The sequence below is a fragment of the Athene noctua genome, chromosome 1 (genome assembly GCF_965140245.1).
Source record: "Athene noctua chromosome 1, bAthNoc1.hap1.1, whole genome shotgun sequence".
In the NCBI taxonomy this organism is placed as follows: Eukaryota; Metazoa; Chordata; class Aves; order Strigiformes; family Strigidae; genus Athene; species Athene noctua.
This window is the reverse complement of record NC_134037.1, coordinates 218,734,099-218,759,612: the sequence shown is the minus strand read 5'-3', so window position 1 is coordinate 218,759,612 and position 25,514 is coordinate 218,734,099. Positions and strand designations below refer to the sequence as shown.

The 25,514-nt window shown below is 34.9% G+C and overlaps 1 protein-coding gene across 16 annotated transcripts in view; it reads right to left on the bottom strand.

Moving 5' to 3' along the window:
• The window catches only part of MYCBP2 (MYC binding protein 2), a 205,505-nt gene that overhangs the window by 60,688 nt on the left and 119,303 nt on the right, over positions 1 to 25,514 (bottom strand). For 13 of the 16 annotated variants that reach the window (XM_074911767.1, XM_074911776.1, XM_074911785.1 and 10 more), the window contains 12 exons: positions 25,244 to 25,469; positions 24,787 to 24,905; positions 21,748 to 21,835; positions 18,019 to 18,071; positions 16,580 to 16,752; positions 16,103 to 16,247; positions 13,945 to 14,157; positions 11,427 to 11,482; positions 10,888 to 11,003; positions 9,683 to 9,780; positions 5,381 to 5,497; positions 4,446 to 4,586 (listed from right to left, as the gene is read on the bottom strand). In XM_074911767.1, the coding sequence (XP_074767868.1) occupies positions 4,446 to 4,586; positions 5,381 to 5,497; positions 9,683 to 9,780; positions 10,888 to 11,003; positions 11,427 to 11,482; positions 13,945 to 14,157; positions 16,103 to 16,247; positions 16,580 to 16,752; positions 18,019 to 18,071; positions 21,748 to 21,835; positions 24,787 to 24,905; positions 25,244 to 25,469 (1,545 nt within the window). The remainder of the gene's footprint in view (positions 1 to 4,445; positions 4,587 to 5,380; positions 5,498 to 9,682; positions 9,781 to 10,887; positions 11,004 to 11,426; positions 11,483 to 13,944; positions 14,158 to 16,102; positions 16,248 to 16,579; positions 16,753 to 18,018; positions 18,072 to 21,747; positions 21,836 to 24,786; positions 24,906 to 25,243; positions 25,470 to 25,514) is intronic. The other 3 variants (XM_074911899.1, XM_074911833.1, XM_074911889.1) reach the window with 3 other exon arrangements.

The following is a 25,514-nucleotide window of genomic DNA, read 5'->3' as shown; positions in this document are numbered from 1 at the left end:
CAAAGCAGCGAATTGGGACCATGCTGGCTTGGCAACGCTGAGAAGATCAAACTAGAAGCTCTCCTTTGCTCTGGGAGCTTTAGAGCTTCCTGGCTATTAGGACACTGTATGACAGTTTAGATGAATAGACCAGGCAGGTATCTGAGAATTAAGCTTCCACTCTGAAGAAACTATTACGTACAGGCTTTATATTTAGTCCTGCTGCTACCATCTGTAGATTTAGTTCATTTTTTCCTTTCAAGCTTTCCCTTCCAAAAACTAGAAATAATTTCAGGAATTCATACTTTTTCCAATAAAGTTTACGTTTCAGAAATAAAAGAATTCAATTACTTGATTTGGCCACCAAAAATCAGTAGACCATTAAGAAACATTTCAAATCTCAATATTTTTTTCAAAGCTAAGTCTTATCTTAAACAACCCAACATAGTCCTACTCTCCAACTGCTTTCCATTGTGCCTAAAATGACAGTACAAATCTCTTACGAATGTCCTTTCAGAGAACATTCAGCTTTCTGAGGTTCTGTGATCAAACACTGCAGTCTACATAGTAATTTTGATTCTTTCTTCCACTGCAATAATGGTTTGAAAAACCTGCAGTTTCTCAATCCTGCTTGCCTATGGTGGTTGGGGAATGTAATAATATAACTGGGCAACAGGGTAAAATACTACTTATAATAAAGTTTTACTTTACATTTATTTAAAATGAAGTAACAAAACCATATTTAGAATATTTAAAAAGTCAAGTTCCAGAAGTTAACAAAGATAAAATTCTATTTCTTCCCAGTGTGTACTGTTTTATGTTGTATGTAACTTTCTACTAAGTAGTGTGTGCAAGAGTGAATACATAACTGTGTAAGGAACTTAACAAGTATTTTTTCAAAAACAGTTAACTCAATGTCACAAGACAGAAGGAAAAGTAACTACCAGGGATGGAAGCATCTTATTTGAAGTAGCAATCTATTAAGACTTATACTCTCATCCAGAATCTCCATCTATTAAATGACCTCATAATCTCATAATCAGATTACCTACAATGGACCGGATGCACAATTTTAGATCAATGGCTACACAGTAGTTCCTCATGAAAGGACAAGAGCAACAAAAGGAACAAATTCGACTACACAGATTTTCTAAGGTAAATGACCACAGATAAAGAGTCTGGTAACTGTAGTGGATCCCTGCTTTCCTATGGTCATTTATCTTTAAATACAATAGCTTTGATCAAAATATACAGAAACAGTGTGTTTAGGAGATCTAAGACACTCACTGTTTGCTTTATCATAAATGGTTAATGTCAATAAACAAACATAAAATGTAGATACAGTATATATGTCAAGAGGCCAAAATTAACACTGCTGAAACACTCTACTGCTTTTTCTTTGTTCACTGTTCAATACAGTGATGAAACAGATAATTAAAGCTTTCTTTTTAAAACTACACTTTTAAAATATTTTACAAAATGTATTGAGAGATTTCATTTACTTAAGGGATGATTACAAAAAGCCTGCATATTTAAATGTGACCAAGTAATGTAACTGAAGTTGACAAGTCTGCACACTCATGAGCTGAATAAAAATGGAGTCCAATAAATGTAATATGACATTAACTTGAACAGGGAATACAATGACTAATTCAGCCACTTGATTTTCCATTTGTATTTTTAGCTGCACGAGAGACTTTTTTCCAGTCTGTTTCCTTCTTCTGAAACCAATACTGTTAGAACATCTTCGGATTCCAAAAATCTTGTATATTAACAGATTTTTTTACTACATTCTGCTCATCATGTCATTCAGTTACCCAAATCAATAGAACAGGATGAGCAGATATGCATTACTTCACAATTTAATCTACAGAACCTTTAGCATTTATTAGTTAATTGAACACCTTCTGCCACATGAGCCAATCACCTCTAGAGGACTGCACTGCTCAAATGTGACAATTTACAAATACAGTTCTTTTCTTAGACAATGCAGAGAAAAAAGATGTATTTTTGAATATGCTCAACTTAGTAATTACCTTAAATGAGATTTTATATGAAAACTCTCTACAAAAAAAACCAGTATCACTTTATGTAATCAAGATTTAGCAGGAAAAATGGCTTTAAGACGAGCTATAAAAATCAGAGCCGTACAAAAAGGTTTATTGGATTTCATCAAGCTCTGTGGTGAGTAATGCTAGAGCAGCATGCAGTAAAGACTAAGGCATTCAGAAGTAAGCCACTGAACCTTGATTTTTGTTTTGTGGCCTTTAAGAAAGAGATAAAATGTTGAGAAAATTTTTTGCTTTTTCCTCTTCTTATTACAAATCTAACCAACAAATCTTAATGCTTAAACATGGTCATGATGAAATTAGATATCTTCAGGACATACTAAGTCCTTTCAAAAATTTGAAAATATGAGAGAGATGCAAAGAAACCTTCCACCTGAAACTAGCTCAAAACACATCTCTTATTATACATAGCTACATTGTTATAATAGTTGCTTTTTTAAAGACTTTTGCTATGTTGGCCACTGTCTGCTTACTAATCAGAAGCTAAGAAGATAAGCAACTTCTACCTTGTGACATTAAAGATGCCATGTAATTGGTTACTTAAAATTAGGCATATCTACCTGCTCCTAATGGTCTAAATGGTATCAAAACTAATTCACAACACTGTTTAAGAAAAAAATTGATACCATTTTATCTGAACTTTACAGAAGCAGAGGGAAATGTATGATAATTAAACGCTGGTTTTCACATTTCATAGTACCTGACCTACTTAGTCTAATGAAGTCAGGATAATACTATCAAGATTGAATGTTCGTTTTTATTTATGACAGCCATTTCCTTTCAGTCTTTTCTCAGGGAGAACAAAGTATGTTATTCTCTAGAACTAAGTGTGTAATAGAGACATTGAATATATTTCACCCAGTAAGTTCTTGCTAACCACATACGTAACTGCTCAGCTCAAAAACTATTCCCTTCAGCAAGGAAAAAAGTATTAAACTAAAAAACAAACAAACAAATCTAACAATGTAATACCCATACAGACTTACAGTATTTACTAGTCAAGGTGAATCCACTTTTATCGTGGATGAAATGGTAAATTTCAACTGCTGCATGCTAATATTAATGGTTCATAAAAGTATAGTTTAGCAATTATCTAATGAGTATCAACTTCTAAGGGCAAAAATACAAGCACCGTTTTAAGCAAAGCTTAGATTTTTTCCATGTTTTCATATATTCTACAACCAACTAGATAAATACACCTGTCATCACAGTGTTTGAGTGATTGCTGAGTAGAGAATTAATTTATTTCTCAAATGCAGTATTAAAGTAATTCCCAAAATAATCCCTTTATTGAAAGAAATCTCTGAATAGAATTAAATCAGCAAATAATTTATAGACTAGAAGGTGAATAGGAAGAAGATACAGTCACATCATATAACACTATTTGTCAGAACACAGGTTGACGCCACAGAGGATTTATGAACTGCCAAATTTGGCTACTAGCAAACAGCCCACTTTCACTGGTACTGGGAACATCTCAGTTCTATGATCGGAAAACCACGAACAGGATCATATTACTGACTGCAGGTGTTTAATCAGGCCAAATATTTGTTAATTGTATTCAACTGCAGCAGCAGCTCAGCTCACTCATGTAAGACAACAAATCAAATCTAAACAGCAGTATTTGTAATTAGATCTGGTTCTCACATTCTGCCCTGAAGAAACCAAGGTACTGCCCACACTGGGGGTGCACAAAATCAGATGAGCCAGGAAGGTCTGCACTTTCATAAAATCTTTGAGAAACAGTGGTTTGGCTAATATACTTTTTTCCTTCTGTATCTTGTTTCCAGAAACGGTGTAACCTTTGAATTGTAGTGATGGTGATCACATTAAAGTTATCCAGATAAATTATGCTTACTCTCATTATAAATTCAATTTTTTACTCAGTCTCGATGCTCTGGGATTCTTTGATTAGCTAATAATAGATGACTCAAGGATTCAGGTGTAAAACTCACAAAAAATATACACAAAAAACAACAGAGCCTAAAGAACTTTCAAGTTTTTAAAAATAGGCTCAATTCCATTGATTCACTGAAGGCTGCAAGCCTCTCCTGAAATCATGGTATCAGTAGACCACTTTACAGACAATGACATCTTGCATCAGAAACACCTGGTGCAGACCACAATCTAATATGATTATGCTTTTGTACACAGTTATAGTGATCCTTGCACTTTTGTTTCTCTTCTAGAAGAGGCTTCAACATAAAAAGCCTTGTACTTTTCTACACTCCACCCTCATTACACAATAGCCCTCAAAAATGCAAACACATACAAGGTAGTACTTGGTAATTAAAATACTGTTTACCTCAGGACTCATTTGCAGCCTTAATTAAAGAAAGTCTTGTAATGAGGATAGAGTGTACTTTCGGATATTTTTCAAAGGCACCTTTTACTTACGTCAGCAGGCACCAGAAGGCTCTTGCCAAGATGCTGGTTAAAAGAGAGACACCAGGCTTCAGTGTAACCATTCATGTTAGGAACATACTTCTTTATTGTCTCATCATTCAGCCTCAGCCAAACACCATCATCATTGTGGATCTATGGGAAACAAGCAACAAAAACGAGCCATGCTCTCCTGTAACCGTTCCATAGCTAGTAAGGATTAACAGACTCCGGACAGACAACAGTAGCAAGGAAGTAACGATTTTCACTAGGCTGATAGAATGTAAGAATAAGTAAAGAGGAATACTGACAAAAGCAGAATTTCAAAGCAATGGGAGGCATATTTTTTTAGAAGGCAAGGTACAAAGATAAACTTAAGTCAGATCATGCAATAATAAGAGTTGCTTCGAGAGAAAAGAGGAAAGCAAGCCAAGCCTTCATAAGCTGCGTAAGTTCCCCACTTTCCATTTTTTCACTGCTGATGTAACTTTGTAAGTATTGTAAGAGTAATTTGCAAAAATATCCCTTGTCTATGAAGTTATATTGTCAGAAAAATACATGCATAGTAGTCTAACACACTAGTGAACTTTCAGAATTGTAAGTGAAAGATGAAATGAAAATGACACCTACATCTGAATTTTTGTGTAGAGTTGAAGCATTCAGTCATGAACAGCGAAATCCTTAGAGGTATTATTGTAAAATGAACTCTAGGAATTTTGTTTCCTCATATCAGAGTCTCAAAAGTTTGTTACACAGATTTTCAAGTAAGTAAATTAAAAGGAAATGACAGCTCAAAAAACTAAATTAGTAAATATTCAGGTTTTTGTAGTTTATACTCTTATATTCTTAAGTTGAATAGGTCAACATATAAACATAAAAAAAACCCATTATTTGCAAGAATTAACTTTACATCTTAGCCCAATTTTCAACAAAAATGTCTTATTAATTACCTCGTCAATGAAAGTGATGGATCCATTGACTTTCACTATGCCTATTTGCTCACTCTGAAGGGAAGGGTGGCTACGGATACGAAGCCCTGCACTGTCCTTGGCCACAAATTTGCGAACCTAAGAGAAGCAAAGGAAGACAGTAAGGAAGAAAAAAACTGGAACAGAGCTCTCAAAGAGTAAAAAGAAATAGGTTTAACAGACACTGAAATGCTAGTAATGAGATGGCAGTCTTAAGAGTTACAGTTTGTTGCTAGTTTCCCATGGCTGCTGTGTATAACTTTAATTCTTTATTCTAAACAATAAAATCACAGTATTTAAAAGCAACCTAAAAGTGCATTGACTCAGTCTTGGAAACATCTGTTATGCCACACAGTATTCCGTACAAGCTACCAATTCTTTTAACTTCTGCCCCAGCCCTTCCATTTTATTCATTCTTCCAGGTTTCAAGAGTTTTGCCTTTCCAGATTTAGCATTTCTAGTAACTGATAAATCTAAGATTACTGGTTCTCATTTATGCTACCATAACATTCTGTTTAGTCAGCTTTGTGGCTAAAATTTGGATATTGTCCTTAACTAAAGCGTTTACATAGAAAGAGAATTTAGAAACAGAAATAAAAATAGAGATTAAATAGAGGAAGAACAGATCTGTCGTCTACTTTATTTTTCAAACAGCTATTTCAATAGTTTGTCCCTTTTTCACTGGTAGGTTAAATCAGATGCTCCTTGTTACCAGTTTGATTTACTACAGTCCCCAAAACCTCCTAGTTATTTTTCACTGTAATTTTTTTTTTCATCATTCAAACACACTATCAGGCACCTGTCCCACAGAGAACAAACACAAGCCATCCTTCTGGTCTCTGGTTTTAAGAAGTGCTTATATTCTATGCCTGTGGTATGAAACCTTTTTCCTGGAGGGTTATTTTCGTACTCCACATGTAAAACTGAAAGAAGTATCAACTGAAGTATGGACTCAATCTTTAACTTAATATGAAGCACAGAGTGATGTGGAAAGAATAAACTCAGGAAAAGGTAATGAAAGGTAACAGTTAAGTGCATGAATTAATTTTTTTCTCCCTAAAGAAATTATTTATTTTAAGAAATGGGATTTATTTCAAAGTTAACTTTAAAAAACCACAAAACGTAAGCATGTAAAGAAGTTCAAATGTAATTCACTCCAAAACGTGCAAGGTTTTGCTTACTAACAATCCTGTTACTCTAAGGATTTAGATTTCTCTCAACAGGCAAAACTAAGACTTCCAAGGTGCTTATAAACATATAAGGCTGAATCACTGATTACAGCATTCTCAACACTGTCAAGCACATAAACAAAGCCTTGCAAATTAAGGGTCCCTGCATTAATTATCCTAAAATATTACTGCAGAAAAACATAGGATGGGTTGGCTAGAACATGGATTAAAAACTTGAGTGTGAGTTGTTCTTCCTCTAAATTCAAGATTTGAATATGCACAGGCCTGGAAAAAGCATGTTTCCTCTTTGCAGCAGCTAACTAGTTAATGGAAAACTCCCAGCTGTAACTATAAACTGTTTAGGTATCAGAACCACTGACAGACAACGCAACAAAAAACAGATGGAAAGTTCTCTTATGCTTATTTCTCACAATTGTCTGAATCTTCTGATATAGCGCCTCTTTACTTGGAACATTTCTCTATGGCACAACTGTTCAGTAGCTCTGTTCTGTAACACCTCCATAGTCAGTTCTTCCATGAAGCCTACACAAACTGGATTCCAACTAAAAGAAGTGACTAATGCAGAAAGGCTTAATAATTAAGATGTACATCTCCCTCACTGTGTGCAAGCAGTTTAAGAGCTGTGTTGCTGTGGCTTCTTATGTGGCGAATCTGAAGAGGTACACTTTGCAGAACAGAAATGTATGTTGTATAGGATAGAGCAATTTTAAACAAGGGAGTTAACCTTCTGTGAATGGATGCAAAAAGACATGCCCTGCCCAGAGCTTTGGATTTGGTGGGGGTTTTTTTTGCAACTGATGCTAGCTAGTTGTTCAGTCATGGGAAGACAGTAGAAACAGTCAGAAGATGTTAGTGAGTAGTCATTCTGGTACCAGTCTTGTCGCTTCCCATTCAGCTAAACTAGGACTGCTTTCTCGTTGGTTCTAACTACCGTGAATTATATTATATAGCTTGAAAGATGTTTCCCTCAACAGGATGTGGAATTTCCTGCAAATTAGTTCATTTAAGTTCCACAGCCAATGAGGAGGCAGCAGTTCTTATGGATTATATTCTCCAGGCTGAATACAGATCACTATAATAATCTCCTTTACCAACTTGGATGGACAAGAAAAACAGATTTTTATCTGACTGCAAATAAAAGACAATGAAAAAAAATCAATACAAAATCATAATATAGCATCCATTTTCAACTTGAGATTCAAGTAAGATTTGACTAGAAAACTGAAATGTTCCACTGCCTCAATGAAATTATTTTGGTGTTTCTAGCTGAGAACAGATCACTGCTGAGAATGCACTGTTAGTGTCCTTTGGTTATAACCATCTGTAATTTTGGGCTGACAAAGAAGAGGAAGAAGCTTCTACAGCTTAACTAAGCCCTTTTTCTCAGTAAAACCTGATTTGGTATACTGGACTGTCTCTGATACATGTCTAATCTGCATTCTTGGCTTCAGAAGCATGGAGCACAGAGTGCAATAATTACCCTTTGGTATTATTTATAATACTGCTGTTCATACACAAAGAATTATTCTAACTTGGTTTGTTATGTGATTTATTATGACACAGAAGAAAGAAGACTAATAAAATGATTTACCATGAAAGGTCTAGTGTATTCTTGCAGCAGGCACTGCAGACACTATATACAGGACAGAAAGATGGCTCCTCTTTCAAAGAGACTACAACTTGGAACAAGAAACAAGACACGCAAGCAGAACAACACAAGGAGATGATTAAACACTAGGTAATGCCTCAGAACACCAGAGGCCTAACTTTTATCAAGTATTTTTAATTGTTATGAGGACTGTTACTTGACAAAATGCAGCTATTATGTATGAACCAGTCACCTCAATTTCCACTGTAATAACTGAGAAGACAGCACTTCCATCCAGTAATTTATCTCATCTTAGACTAGATGTGTCTCATTTTGGTGACAGCAAACACCACATATGATGATCAGCTTGGATGGAGATATCATTAAGTTCTGTGAGATGAATCTCAGCCAGTAGGAATTGGGAGTTTTAATTAAGATAATGAAGTAACCAGGAAGTCTTCCTTTCAAAAGAAGGGAGAAAGCCTAAAAGTATTTTTTGGAAAAAAAAGTTAAAAATGCAATGAGGGATAAAATATTGTGTGGAAACTAAAGTTAAATTTACTGTTTTTATTCTGAGGTGTGGGTGCAGGGTTAAAAGAATCTTGTTAGTGGCAGAAACAGACGCTATATGCATTTACAGACTGGGGAACTGTATAACAGAGTTACTGTTTCTGATTATTCAGAAAGCTGGAAATTAACTAAATCATGACATGCTGTATAGGCAAGAAGTTGGCAAATACTTGATCCTTTTTGTAACCATGTATTTCTTAGACACCTTAGCAGTTGTAGTAAGACAGGGAAGAATAACCTTGTGTTATTTCAGAATTCCACATCTTTTAATACAGCTTTTTTACATGAAAAAAAGATTTAGCACTTCACTTAATATCCCTTCCTTTTGCATCTAAGTGGAAGTGGGTTCCCTCATCTGCGGATTTTCCTTATAACACTGCCACAACACCTTTCAGCTTTCCTCTTTTATTTGTGTCTACTTTCATCCTTTGGGGTGGAATGATAAGGTGAAATGGAGAAGTCAAAGCTACAAAAAGAATAACTTCTAAAATTAAATCATTATATTCTAAGAAAGGAAGATATAACAAAAGAAACTAATTTTGGATTTTATACTGTCTGAAGATCTTAACCACAAAACAAAATCTTTGTAAAGCCCTTTGTAAAATTTATTTCATACTACAGTATCAAAGAACTAATAATAGTGCAGAATGCAGTCTGTGGCTTTCATAATAGTTGCACAACATTTGTGAGATGAGCCAAGACTAAGGCAGTTTCTGTAGAGCTTCTAACAGTTTTATTAATGGATAGACAGAAAGAAAATGTAATGAGTATCTTTCATGTTATCCAATATATTAACTTCATTCCATTCAGCACATTAAAGTGATTTGCAAATATCCTTAAGTCCTGCACCACTATGACATGATAAAGTATGTACTAAACAACAATAAAATCCCACCCAAATGTCACTATCTGGTTTTGTTTTTCAGTTCTCCAAACCTTGTTTGGCTGAGGCTCTGCTTTTGGTTTAATAAGTTGTGTTCCAGGAGGTATCATTCCCTTTGGAGGATCTTTTACTTTCACTTCTAGTCCAGCATCTATAAGCAAACAAAGACTAAGTTTTAAAAAAAATATACATAAGGGGAGAGATCAGTCAAACAGTAACTACAGTTTATCTGTGCTGCAACTCGGGGTAGGCAAAACAACCACTTGCTTATCTGTCTGCCACAAACAAGACTTTCAGTTGCTTCATGGTATAAAGTATTACTTTCTCAGCATTGGTTATTTTCTCAACATGTAGAAATTCACAGCTATATAATTTCATGTTGTTATTAGACATCTGTCACACCTTGTGTACACATCACTATTAGGTAATTTTGTATCCTAATAGTGTCTGTAGGGTTATGTTTCAAGGAATGGTGAACACAGAAGACTTTAATGTTTGAAGGGTGGAAGTGAATGCTCCTGGAGAGGCAATAGCTTATTCATGCTATACTGCTGCAGGTGCTAATCGTAAAATGTGAGAACAGATAAGAGCCTTAAAAGCCAAGTTACACAACCAGAAAAGGCCTATAATGTAAACTGCCAGGATCTTTAATTACCAACACTGTTATAAAACCAGAAGGTACTAGAAAATATCTCAACACAGTAACATTCTCAGATTGTGAAGAAATATACATGTAAAGAAACATTTCAAACTTAAGTAACAGATGGATATAACCTTGAGTAATAATCCTAATAAAGAAAATGTCTCGGCAATCACTGTTAAAATCAAACTACAGAAGATCAGTATTTTGGGGGGGGGTTTGTTTCATTTTACAGGGTGACCCTTTGATGAGCAACAACTTGAAAAGAAGCACCCAGACCTAGTGATAAAACTGTTGATTTCAGTAACATTATTTTAAACATGCATAGGAGTAACAGAAGGAATCCAGAGATATCAAGAAAATAAAAGGTTTGAAACAGAGAAGAAACTAAGTGCTACCAGTACTTAATCCGATAAATGTTGACAGAATTATGCATCAAGCATGGGTACACGAAAGCTTGAGAGGGAGTTGGATAGAAGGCTTCGAAACCAAAACTTGGGTGCTAAGTTTTGCTATGAACTGTAATAATAAATCTTATGACCACTGAGACACACATTTGTCAGTATACAAATTGAATATAATATCAATTTATGCTTAAGTACAGTGAAAATTAAGTACCTATTTCAATGCCATCTATAGTAACATGAATGGTATATAGACCAACAGCTCCAGGAGTCCAGTTTGCACAGTATGTACCATCATTATTGACTCTGATCAACATGTTTTCACTGGGTCTAGGCATAAAAAAATACAATTGAAATCATTAAACAATTATTGTCTTCTTGGAAATCATCTGTAATAGTTAGTTTGGAAATTATTTTTTTTATCAGATCATCTAAATACCATTTTCCCCTGTCCAATGTACTAACCCCATATTATTTATTATGAAGTTATAACCCTCTATGACACATTCAGTTATAACAAATGATGAAAGAACACATTCAGAGACTAGATAACACAAATAAGGAATCAACATTAGAACAATTAAGAATGAAGGATTTAAAACAAAATCTCTAAATTTAAGAAACAATTTCTGTACTGTTTCTACCATTATACAAGGTTACCTGGCAGTCAAATCCTGTGAGTCTGGGTGTAAGCCCAAGTGACAGAACATGCTAATTTAAGTGATTACTAAGAAGTAAATTTTTATTGTTTACCTCTTTGGTGTTGGTGAAGCAAAGCGTAGTTCTTCAAAAGAATAATTTTCATATGCCTATAAACAGATTAAATTCAATGAACAAAATGAACAGTTTTGGTCACGAATAAAAGAAAGCAGAATATTTTCTTAAAGAACACACTAATCTAGCTTTACACTCACCAGAAGCATTGATCAGGGAACATGAAACAAATTCCAAAACACAGAAAAAGAATCACAGACACATTTATACATACAGGAAAAAAGTATCTTTACTTTCTCTTTAAATTTCCATTATGTAGATAATAAAGGTAGCTATTGCTAACAAAAAACTTTGTTCACAGTCAAGTCTCTGGATCTCTTCTAATCTCACTTGTATAAAAAGCCTTTGAATGCAGGTAGTGCATTGAGGACCATGAGAAGATAAGAAAGCAAATATGTTGCAGGTCAAAAACTATAAATCAGTCCAGCGGATTTATCAATGAAATTCTGGATCGTTTTTCTTTCTATTAAAAGTAAAGAAGAAAATTCCCTCTATAGTGATGTGATATTTCCATTGATTCCCACTACAAAAAAAAAAAACCTGGTTCACTTCCACAGTTTCCTGTGAAATAACTGCACTGAAAAACCCCATAAGAAGTAAATAATGGTAGATCTAAAACTGCATGAAGTACCTTAACAAGACTCCTTCTGGGCTGCAATGGTTGCTGAGTTACCAGATTCCCATGTTAAATCAAAAACAACAGGGGAACAAGAGGTGGGATAAGAACATTTGAACAAGGGTCTCTATACAAGGATATAATTTTGGGTATCAGTCCTCCAAACATGTCATAATTTATTGTCATGAAGTGAGAAGCTGGAGTTTCTAATCATATTTGGATGTTTCTATCAGGTACCAATACAACATGCAGGCTGGTGTAAAACAAAAAGGTCAGGGGACACCTGCATTTTATACCGAAATGAGTGTGCTCAGTAATGCAGAGAGGGAAGCAGAAGAGAATATTTACATTTTCTGGAATCAGTAAAGTTGTTGATAAGCTAATTAAATACTGTAGGTAACACATTTGCATTTCCCAGAATGTCAGACAGTCCTTAATTTAAGCAGCAAAATAACAGCTCTCTTCTGAATAATAATAATAAAAAAGTTAAAGTCTTGGATGGAAAAGACTTAACCTGAAGAGAACCTCTGGAAGATTTGCTCTAAAGGTGTCAAACATAGAAGTCAAGCATGTTTTAACAAGAGAGACACTTTTTGTATCTTACCTTGGTGTGTGTCTTTTACTTTTTTACTTTTACCTTTACTAAGATTTGTACTGTTATTATCCACCAAGATGAGTTCAAGTGAATACCTGTGGTTGCATCTGATCTTACCCTGATCTAATTAAAAAATGATTACGTGTTAACTAGCTAACATCAAGCATTCCTCACTCAAAGTGTCCATCAAATCTAGAAATTAATTTCTGAAGGCCCTGCACTTGGTCCACCACCATTTACTCCAGAGTATCTAATGCATTGCAAGATGTGCCACCACCAGTTGTATGAGCAGATTTGACACCAATTACTGGAAAACAAACACCTGTGGACAATGGTAATCAGAAATCCTATCTGGGTTCCAACTTTTAATAAATAATGTATGCCCCTCCCCAAGTCACTGGTAAAATTACCAATTAGTATCAAGCCAAGAAGTGATCTCTGCAGTACCCCCAATAAAAAAAAAAAACCAACAAGCCGATCACACTTGTCTCCTTGATGTACACTCCCTGATTGTAATTATCTTTTCAGACATGTGATTTAACAAGTTTATAAACCATTTGTTGTACACCATATTGATTTTGTAGTTCTTTCATTGATCCATTAAGACACTATTTAGTAGCCAGTTGCACTATTTACACAGAGCTACTGCAGCACTATCCCTTGCAGAAAACAACCCTGTACCCTCTAAAAGACGCTAGTTTGCTATTTTTTTTCCTCTAAATCAATACTAACTGCTGTTTTCACCTCTTTAAAAACTGTTCTTGGCAAAGTCTCTGAGCTGATCCATTTGACAACAGATTTCAATTTCAACAGATGCTGTTTAATATTTATGCATTGATACACAAATCATTTGTATGACCTTTTTACCCTGCTGAGCTTTGATTTTTTCCTATGTTCACCTATTCTAGTTTTTAATATAGATTCACTGCAACACTCCAACTCTATATGGACACATATGTTTGACTTCTCCTCCACTATTTCAATAGCTGTTTTCACTTCTCCTGAGTGACTCAGACCAGTTTGTTTATCAGTGTAATCAAAATCACAGACAAGTTTTCCTTTCAAATGCTGATCTAGTTTATAACTACTTTAGAGTCCAGACAGGTGGCCCTTTTGATGAAGCTAGTTTTCTGTTGAACTTAAATGTAATCCAAGTAATTCATAATTAATGTATTTCTAGATTGCAGCTAACCTGAAATATACTTTTTTTCCTTCTCCTTTGCATACCTTTACACACATTGAATGCTGAATCTTACAGTTATATTGCCGAAATAACAGCAATTTACCTTCATCATTGTAATAGCAATATATCGAGCTTCTTTTACTATCATTGGCTCATAGGAAGAATCAAGCTTTGGTGAAGGAAGTCCTCCAAAGGTCATATCACTGCTAGGGGAAGCAGCTGTTACAGGACTCCCTGGTATCCGCTGCACCTTTTTAACTTGTTCTTGTTGCAAAGATGTTTTTTTCTGAGAAACAGGAATAGCTTTGACTTCTACCTGCAATAAGACATGGAATACGTAAAATGATTCCGGGAGAAAACACACACACACATTCTTTTACATCCGATAAGGTGCAGTGACAAATTGCTTAGAGCACTCACTATAAATCCAGCCGTAACAAAAACCTATGTGCCTACATTTAAAAATTTACAAAGCCAAGCACAGCATCTCTGAAAAATGTAAATGTATAGGAGAGAAGCACCCAACTGCCTTGGCACATGATCAGTAAAGGCCAGTGTCAGTTCTTCCCATCCCAGTGCACTCCCTGGGAACCCACACGTAGTCTGGTATGCCTAGCTAAGTTTTCCCACAACAGTAAATACTATGAAGTAAGAAGAGAGCCTTCCAAATGAGTGCACAGGTTTCAGAATGAATCATCAGGGCCTGCTAGATCTGGATCAGCAGTGGCCAGACTGGATCTTGGCTAGCTCTGCCACCCTACCACATCAGCACTGTCCATTTATACTGTGCTCTTCAACACATATTTTAACTTTTTTTTCCCCCCAGAGGTACCACAGATATCCATTAGTGCAGGTACAGTCAGCTGTACATAGGTCTCTGAGGGAAGACAGTAATGCTTTCTTCTCATTGGTAACAACTGTCAAGATTAAAAGCATAGAGCTATGGCTAGATGGCATCCTGGCTTAAAGAAACTGCTACCTGAAAAACAGACTATCTGGAAAATAAGTTTATGCATTACTCATCCTAAATCTGCAATAAAGTATGTTTGAATACTGCAGATTTCACGCATTGTTTCATCAAAACTTGACTTAATTTACCGGAAATTACATCAGTGTCTTGTGCACTGAATGAGTCCAACAGAATGATTAAAGTAAGATTTGTGTTACTTTAATACATTTAAGTAAAACAATAATTAAGAAATCCAACAATAGTTTTGATATTTTGACATATACTCTTCCTGACTGATAGAATAAGATCACTACTTGGTTTTCTATTTCCTCTGTCACAAATTTAAATTAGTAACCACACCTATGTTTGTGACTAAGCTGATTCATGATTCTTGTGTTGCTGTTGTAGACTCACTGTTCATTAATGAGTTTGCAGCTCACTGTAAGATAAATCTCAATTACTACATCTATACAAAGAATATTTTTGAGAGATCTTATCACAGGAATCATGACTTTGTAAAAGGTACTTCATCTACTTTTGAGCTTGAACAAAACCAACTACTCCACAGTAATAGTGGGCTTTAAAACATAGATGTAACCTAATTTATTATAACTACGTGAAAAACATTTTGTGTTCAATTTGTTTTGTCTGCATGCTTCATTACTTCAAACCAAGCAGCCATATTTTATACATATCACATAGGTTTTACTCCAAAATGTGTTACAAATTCTTCCTGAAGCTGTCATGAACACTTCCTTTCCAGTACTTCAACAACCAAAATAAATTAAAAAACACAGTGATTAACTGTAGAGGCTGAAGGAAAACCCAAGAATCCCAGACCCTGCCAGTTATTTTTTAAATTTCAAACACTACAGGAACCTCCAAATACTAGAAAAAGGGGAAGTGCTGTTCTGGTCTAAAATAAAGTGGTAATAAAATGGTCCATCAATGTGCTTCTGATTCTTCTAATCATTACATTTATTCAGTCTACAACTTAAAATACTCTTTCTTGGCTTACAAGTTAAAAAATAGATTGTCACCTTACATATCATTACCACCAAATGTCACCTACAACTGATTATTTCCAACACTACACAAGTGTAGCTCGTTGCAGACAAGATATAAATTGCATGAAATGGTGTTGGCATAATTGAGAATTTAATAATTCCGTGGATTTAGAGGTAAGAAGGTTTGACTACACTGAATTTACAAATGTCACTTTCTGCAATATAGAAGAATATTCTGTGGAATAACTATAATACTAAAAGACAACATGATGAAGTATAAAAACAGCCAAGACGACAATAATTACCTTCATATTAGGAACATGAACAACATCTCCATACTGGTCTTTTGTTTGTACTGTAATAACAGTTGGCCAACCACATCGAATGTCATCCTTATTCAAAATCAATGATGTTTTCTGAGGATCAGCATATGAATCTGGCTGAAGCCACCTACATCAAAGAAAAACACCTAAACATTAAAATCTCTTCTAGGACCCCAAGATAGAAATGCTTACTCTGTACAAACATGACTTCCAGCAAAGAAAGGATGCAGAAGGTCTGAATACATAAATGCTTCTACCTAATATATTAACAAAAAAAGTATGGGCAAATAGTTTTACTTAACTAATATTTGATATAACAAAGTTTATAGCTAGTTGTACAGACAAGCAACAGCGCACAGGTTTTAAAATTTAGCAAGTAATGTTTTCTACTTTGCTGCAAAACTTAAACATTACAACCTTGACATAATGGGTTTATTCAAGAAGCACACAAACTTTTACCTTGCAAGTCGTCCACCACTTGATCCTGGTACACAAGCAATGAAATCCTCCAGAAATGACTGCTCATTGCTTTGTACCTGCAGTGGAAGATTTCCTTCGAGAGCTTCCAAAATGGTTGGTGAGTGAGATAGTGCCAAGCCCTTCCCAAGAATGCCAGAGTGAGATTTGCACACCTTTTTTTTTTTTTTTTTTTTTCCCAGAAGTTGAGTTGGGGGTGAAAGGATGGAGACATAAAACAGCTTTTCAGTATCTTACATGTAGACATTTTCCCATAATATGACACAATTAAAACAGACATTTTAGGAACTGAAAACTGTTCAAGAGAGACAAGAGTGGATAAACTGATGAAATTAAAAAAAAAAAGTCAGCTAAATCTATAAAACATTAATTTATGTCAAAAGAGATCAAACAAGCTTGAGTTGAGGGAGAATTTCTGGAGGAAAGAAAAAGGTAACATGAACTTTCATGTTAAGAGTATCCTAAATTGTTGAATTGTGACCAGGAGAAGAATGAAAAAAGCCGTTCTGAAAATGTGACCAATGAACATGTTCCAAAAGAAAAGGCTAGAGATATAACTTATAGAAATGCAGATCCCTTAAAGAAAGGGTGAAAAGAAATCCCTTCTTTGTAAGAAGGGAAAGAAGGTAGATAAAATACTGAACAGACAGGTCAAAAAGCAAAAATGAATCCATGACTTGCATGCACACTCCTAGGTCACATTTTGAATTAGAATATGGTGGGACCAAGAACATATTGCTGAAAAAATATTTCTTCCAAGGAGTATCTGTTTTTCTATTTTCTGTTTACTATTCTATCATCTAAGGCCTATGTACTGGTGTCATACTGCAGCACTGATATATTTTTTACAGCAAGTACTGTAACAACTGAATTTCAAAACAGTTGCCCTGAAGATAATTAGGAAAGAAAGAAAACATGAAAACTCCTTCTTCACTGTCCACCATCAGCTAGGGGATATAAATTGGGAGTTACTGACCAGCATTAGCTACCATCACAATGAACAAAATACCATCATCAAACCAGAACAACCACAATAATATTATTTGGGACATGGTAAGTGTTACTGCTCAACGGAAAAAGTGATTTTAGTTCTTCATTTACAAAGACATGTAGAGGATTAATTCTGGCAACATTCTGAATTTGATAAATTGTGCAACTTAAGCCAAACACTTAAATACTTTGAAATACATTTGGCCATCTAACTCTCTGTGTGATATTTTATGCTTTTTTTCCTAAGCAGATTTATTATTAAAAGATTTAATGTATATACTAAACTCCCCTAAGACTTAAGCTGTTTTATAACAAGTTTTACTCCTTCCTATTATAAAAACCTTACAACTGATTTTCTTCAGTAGCAGTCAAAAAATTCCAATGAAATTACATGTTTAAGTATGTTGCAATGGCTAAAAAGCCACAGTTACCTGTAAAGCAGCCTCTTCAAGAATCTCAAGGTCTTCTTCAAATTCATTACCTGCTGTAAAAATATAAACACATATTTTTCATAACAATATTTACATTTATCTACATATTGTATGTAGATGTACAAATGTAAATGCAAATATTGAGTGTGAAATTCAGTTCTGTTTAGTGAAGCCTTTCATGTTAAAAATCTGTTTGCCTAATTGTGTGTAATATTGTTTAACCAGCAGCTGAAAGATTAATATTTTGAAGTAACAAAGTAAGCATGCAGTACTGTGTAGTTCAGTGCACAAGCAAATAAACAATATACATTACACAAAAGAAAAATTTGCTATTTCTCTTCTTATCTCCAAGACAGTATGTATGGCAAATCTTTGGATGTGACTAGATACCTTCCAAAAAAGATTTTGGGAGGTCAGGATGGTTTCTGAGAATCAGTACCTACGAATAGGTACCAGCTGCTCCCTTTTAAGACCTTACCCTACTAACAGTATTTGAAAACTTGATAAACTCTGCAAATTTTGTGAATTATGATTCATCCTAAAACATAAAACTCAAATACATTCTACTACACAGTATTTCCTTTTCACAAATACAACCCGAAAGTCTGATTCCAGGGTGACCAGAATTGCCAAACACAGTCTTTTAATAGAAAAGTAAACCAGATAAGGTTACTGTATTTCTACTCTCTCTCAAAAACATGTCAGGCAATTCTACTAGTCAGAAGAGAGAAAGAAAAATGAAAAGAATCAAATTCTAAGGCATTTTTAAAAATCAAAGAAATAAAGATACATAAAAACTCTGCTCTCAGAATTAACTTTTAACAAATTTGAAACAATCAAGTAAGTAATAATGTTAAATATCTTGATCAATTTCACATTGCTGTTTAGGTCAGAAATTTGTCACAGAAAAGATCTCTTTCTTGTGAAGAAGTATTATAATTTAAGTCTTGGAGAATTGGCAAGGAGGAGGCGTAGCCTTCTGAACATGGTAACTCAAACAGTATTTGGGTGTACTCTCAAAGATAAAATTTTCCCAGTACATGAAGGGATCACGGTCCGGTCCATCTTCCTTTGGAGCAAAAAAGGCTAAGCCTTCTTGATGTTCTTTCAGAAAACTTTCCCCCCCCTTAATGATTCTAGAGGAATACTCATATAAGTATCTGGATACTTGTATACAGAATATGCCCACAACAACAATTACTAAAAAACAAGGTACCTCTTAGTGAAGGACAACCTCCTTAAAGTCAATATGCCAAAATAAATCATGCAAATAAAACTGAAGACGGAAAGGTCTTACAAGGATGTAGAAACTAGTAACTCTGGTCTGAAGTCAGTTCCATCATCCTATTTTCCTTGACACAAAGTCATGACATTTCTTACTGTTTTAATTAAAACTACCATGTTTTAAGAGTGCTTAATTGGATCCAGAGGTCTAAAGAGTATCTGGGAAATGAAGCAGTATTTACTTCATCTAGTTTTGGGCAGTGAAGCATGACATGATGAGCTCAGATTTAGGTATTACAAGATATCCTTATGCAAATGGAAGAGAAACAGGTTCCTCCTCTGGGTGATTAATTAAATTTTTCTTACATCTTCATCTTAGTACCACACGAACCATCCTCTGAAGATGTCCAAAATAACTCTAAAAGAAGGTTAGAGCTTCTAGCTTATAGATACCTAACTTCTAAATGCCAAAGTTCAGGCACTGTAAGTTAAGTTGCTGACTATTTTGTGGAGTGAGCCTTTTTCTTAGGGTACTTTCTTTAGCCCGTACATGTCCACACAGAGGACAAAGGTAGCATTGTAAAAATCACAAAATAAAGTATGACAAGTCTAATAAAAAGGACCTTTCTCTGCATATGCCCTACAAGACAGTCTTTTATATAATTATATAAGTTTTTCCTAAAGGACACTCCATTCCATGAGTAAGATGATAGTGCTCTGCAGATGAACAATGGCAGTAACAAAAGTATTTTTTAAGACACCGTTTCACTTGCAGAAAAAGGTAGAAGATATATAATCTAGAATGCAGAAAAAGAAAAAATAGTCTGATACTAAGGCATTTAAATGTTTCTTCAGAAAACCACATTCTTACATCTTTTTCTGTGATACCAATCAAAACACCTAACCAAACCAGAAGTACATGCAACTGAAAACCAGCTTAAAAAGGCTGCACTGTGCCTTCCATTTGCAAATACTACCACTGCTGCCTATAATTCATCAGTTTTGTTTATTCACAGGGTCCAGTGGTCTTGGAGTGAAACAATAAACGTGTATGTCATTAACACTGTAATATTATCTGCAACACTAACAGACCTGGCTGAAATCCTTGAGTTGGTGTTAGGTAAACTGTCAGATGAATCAACTGTAGTTATGCTGTTAATCAGGAAACTCTTTACAGGCTATGCACCTATCCCCCCTCTCTTGAAGATGATACACAACCACTTTTATAGGTGGCCGAGACCGCTCATGTAACTTAACTGCATGTTTTATTTCAAATTCCTTCTATCTGAAAGCATATAAAGCCAACTGATGTACCCTCTAATTTCCCTTGTGTTTTAGACATTCAAAATCAGAACTAAACAAAGAACTTTTTTAGAGAGAAGTACTAAGTATTAGAAAACCTGGGAAATTAAGTTAGAAGCATTTCAATTTCAGCTTTTTTTTTATTTTGCATAGGAGAACAGTAGTACAAATGGGTGCTAGTGAAGTCAACAAAACTCATGTGACTGACTGGAGGATAACAGAAGAGGGCACTCTTTAAAGTATAGAATTGCCTGTAATTTTGAGAGAGAAACATAGATCTACCAGTGCAATCGAGGTGTCTTTTTGCAACACAAATTTAGAAATTTGCACATTCGATTATACAAGCAAAATATCTGGTTAAAAAATCCAAATTAGGGTTTGTGGTTATAACTGCACACTGATCAATGCCCTCCTGCACATTAATATTCTAGTCTCATTAACAATATTTGAGCTCTCGTTTGTACTCCTAAATTAAAATGATCAAAAATATATCCTATTATTGATTATAAGCCTGTTTTTCCTATTCACTAATGCTAATTAGGAGAAATGCTATTACATAGAGTATGGTTGAATATTTAGAAGTTCTAATTCAATCTCTATATCCATTAGTTTTCATGAACTCATATTTTTCCTTACATTTTAAATTGCATTTGGGTTACTGTAAACTTTAATTTGCTGCATCTGCTGTAAAAGTATGTGATTTTTTTTTTTTTAATTAAAAACCCCAAACTACAGCATAAATATTTGAGGCTATAAGGTCTACAGATGCAATGGTCACTTTCGATTTTGAACAAGTGATTTTTAAATTTTGCAATTCAATGTTGCAGGTATTTTTCATTCAGACAGGTGTGGAGTGCAGGGAGAAAAAAACAGTGAAAGAGAAATACAAATAAGATACCTGCACATTTGTGAAGTACCACGAGGAAACTGTAGGACATAGCTCGTACACTGATACACTACCTGTGGATTGGGTGAGTTGGTTCAGATTTAAATGACCAGGCTTCCCTCCTCCCCATACACACATGAAGGGAACAGCATAAGCAGAAAACACTTTATTATCTTGTTTGATTAATTCAGTTTTAAGAAGTATTTTCATATTATTATCTCTAACTAAAAGCAACATTAAGTCTTAAAGGTCATATTGATTCAGAAAACCTGAAACAATGATGAAGTAACTAAGTATGTTTTCTGAGTAGGACTTACCAATAGGAAGTGCTAGATCTTTCTTCATCAAAGCCGCTGCACATGATCCTCCTAAATTAGCCAATTCTTTCTCCAGCTGAATAATACCCTTAAATTGAAACAAATTTTAAAATGAAAATAGTGTCTAAGAAAATACAGCAGAGAGTAAGTTTCCCTGACACTGCTTTATCCTATGAGTTATTAACTGTGTATTCCACTTTGAAGTTTCTCCGTGATATACTTCTTGCTGCACAACTACTGTCATATTTTGCTGTGACACAGGCCAGCGTACCAACATTTTTAGAACAATTTCAACTAGATATGAGTAATAATAAATGGGTTACTGTGCTTCTGGTAGCCTAGTAAGAACATGTAAAGTTGATAGGTGTCTTCCGTCTGGTTAAAGAGAAAGGAAACTTCCTAATACAAAAAAAACAATCGATACATATTCAGATTGCAAAGCAATGCCTCTTCTAAACGGTACAGATATCATAGCACATAAACTCACATTCCTATATTGTCTAAAGGTAGTGCTGTTTGTAACTTTACTCCCTCTTTCATTTCTCTGGTTGGAGCAGCAGGGATAGGAAAATGATTCCATAATTTCCCTTTCTCCATTATAAATCCTGGGAGACACCCTTGACAGCTTCTTCTCCCTTCTATTTGCACTGGAAAGTTACTTCTTCCCCTTGACTGCTCTTCTAAGGAAGACCAACCCTCCCACCAGACTTGTCACTGAAAACACTTGAGAGTATCTCTATCAGTATCTTTCAACCTTGTTTGCAATAAAAAACAAAACAGACCACGCGCACAGTTTTCAAATATAGAGAGAAGGAGATGGGTGCAAGGAATGGGGAGAGAGCAGTATGGCTAGGGAGGTTTAGCTACATTTTAAACCATGAAGAAACACATCTGACATTTGCCCTTCAACTTGTCCCAGCTACACGCAAGCACAACCTCTTTAACTTGGCACCAATTTTAAATTGTAATGAAATACGTGGGTGGTTCAACACGTGTCTGACAGATGCCTCTCAGGAAGGAAAAAAACCCCCAAAACCCCGCACCAGAAAACACTGGGGGAGATAGGACACCTCCATCTGATGGATTTTCTAGGCAGACTTACAGAAACTAACAATACATAAAGTAGGCAAAAAAATCCTTCTTTTGGAAAGAGTCTTCAAAAGCAGTAACCCTAGACTTGCCTGATATTGCCCGAGACTCCCAAGAAGACTGAAGAATCTCCAAAATGCATTTTAAACTAAACCCTTGCTAAACTGCATATTTAGGACTCAAACCAGCAGGTTCTGAAATAGCAAGCAAGTAAGGATGTGAAATGTGTATCAACCCACTGGACAGTTCCCTGCTGTGTGAACACTTTTTACACAGAAGACAGTTTTTGGAGGTATTTTGTAGATTTAATAATGAACAGCAAAAAGCCTTCCTTTTCATTCATCAAAGCAAAAATCTAAAATTTTTGCAAAAATCTGAGGTTTAAACAAGGTTTAATAGTTCAAGTACACCCAATTCTCCTTGATGCCCACACTCACAATGACATCTGTCAGTTTTTGCAGACTTCCCTAACAGTGAATGGCATTCAATATACTGGTTAGGTAACGGTACCAGAGGCTTGTCCTTTGGAAGGAGAAAGAACCAGATGTGGAAAAATTAATCCCATTGACATGAACTAGGTCTTACTGATACTTTGTTCCTTTAAGCTATAGAAAACACAGGGGTCACCAGAACATATGCTGCTTTTGCTATGAGTGGTAACACTTCAGAAAACTGTCAGCACCCAGAAGAATGAGAAATTTGCATTGTTGTCCACCTACTTATATTTCTTACAGAAGCTTTAGTCCTGAGATGTAAGGTAGCTTAAGCACTGTAAAAACTTGCTTTTCTATTTATAAAACTTTAAGTTAGAGTATTTGGGCTATAAAAAGGTATGTTTCAAAACAACTGCAACTTTTCTTTAGATGATATAGTTAACATATTAGCATGTTTTAGCACTTAAGTATTAAAAACATACCAGCAGCTTTGTAAATGCTTTTAGAAAATTAATGACATATACAAATCTGTCTTTTTTTCTGCTTAAGCAAAAGTTATCATTACTCAAACACAGACTAGTTAGATCTTCTACAGGATTTATAAATCTGATTTGCTGCAAGCCAATGAGACTATCATAGCTAATAGACTTATGGTATGTTTTCATATCCGATATGTTATGAAATTTCAAATAATCTCAGTTTGAAAACCTGAAGATATGATTTAACTTGAGCAGAACCCAGGAATAAGATGAGGTAAATCTTCTGTGATAGTTGTAGTGTAAGCAAGATGCAGACCTTGTGAAGTTCATGTGAAGCAACACGCCCAAAGAGCCCCAAGATAACAGAAGGGCTATTTTTCTGGAATGACTCTAAAGCATATAAAGTATTTTCAGTATCTCTTAAAATAGGTCAAAATAGGTTAAAATAGGTCAAAAAAGCACTGGCCCAAGGACATGAAGAAATTTTATGTTCCCAACAAAGAAACAGTGGTGGAAAAAATCTCATATCCTTAAAGGCAAGATGAGGTGTATCTCAGGTAGCCTAAATGAGCACAGCACTTCTAGCGAGTCTGAGAGTTCTGGTATGAGTGAACACTGGAAAAATAATACAAGTTTGTCATCCCATAATTGGCAGTGACAGTAAAACAGTAATCACTGTGCAATTGAAAGCTGCAATCGTTTGGATTTTTGATTAAGTCTAGGTCAGAGTTTTAGGAAATCTCATATCCCATTAACATAATAGATAAAATCATGCTATGTATTTGCAGACTGTCACAGTTATTAAAAAACCAAACCAAACCAAAAGACTATTCCAGTAATATTCAGATTAAAGAAATCCAAACAAATAATGTCTGTAAGAAAATATGTTAAAAGCTTATATGAAATTAGTTTTAAAATATTTTGCCAATGTTTTTTAGTCAGAAGGGGAAATACAAATATTTTTTTTAGAAAAACCCTGGCCTTATGGGAGAGAATTAATAGGTGCAGCAATTGCAGACATTTCACTTTTTCCTTACCTCATCAGATCCTGGACTAAATTCATATCCAATTGCATAACATTTGAAACCATAAAAACAAGCCTTTTCATCTTTCACATAGTCTGATGCCGTCTCCAGAGAAAAAAGAGCTTCATTTCCTTATAGGAAGTAAAAGGATACATAAAATAAATAAATAAATTTTAAAAAATTATCCTCCTTTTGTATGTTTCTTCTACATGAGCATACATGAAACTCCAGCTTTGTATAAAACATGTAAAGTAAAACCATGACTAACACACAGATCAACATGTCAAACAAGAAACCTAATATAAACATAATCAACTGATATACAACCAATGGCTCATAATGAACTCTTGCCAGCTTGAATGAAGACTTTTCAACTTTGTTTTCTAAGATAGTTTTGCAGAAAAATAAAAAACTTTCATTCATTGTTTTAATAATTCACATTACTAGAAATTACTGCAGTATCTATTACCTGGCAGTACTAATACCATGGTAGGCCATCCTGAAGATCCAGAAAATTTTTTCAGTTCTATCCATGAATTAAGGTTTTCATGAACAGAAGCATGCTTTGGTCCAAATCCCAGACTCTGTGCAATTCTGACAGGAATTAGTAAACGAAGAACATCCTCTGATTGAGCAGTGCCACACTGAGTGTCAAACTCTATTGTTATCCACCTGACACATTCAGGAAAAGACACCTAAAACAAAACAACAGTCTAATTATGTGCAAGTTTTGAGTGGTG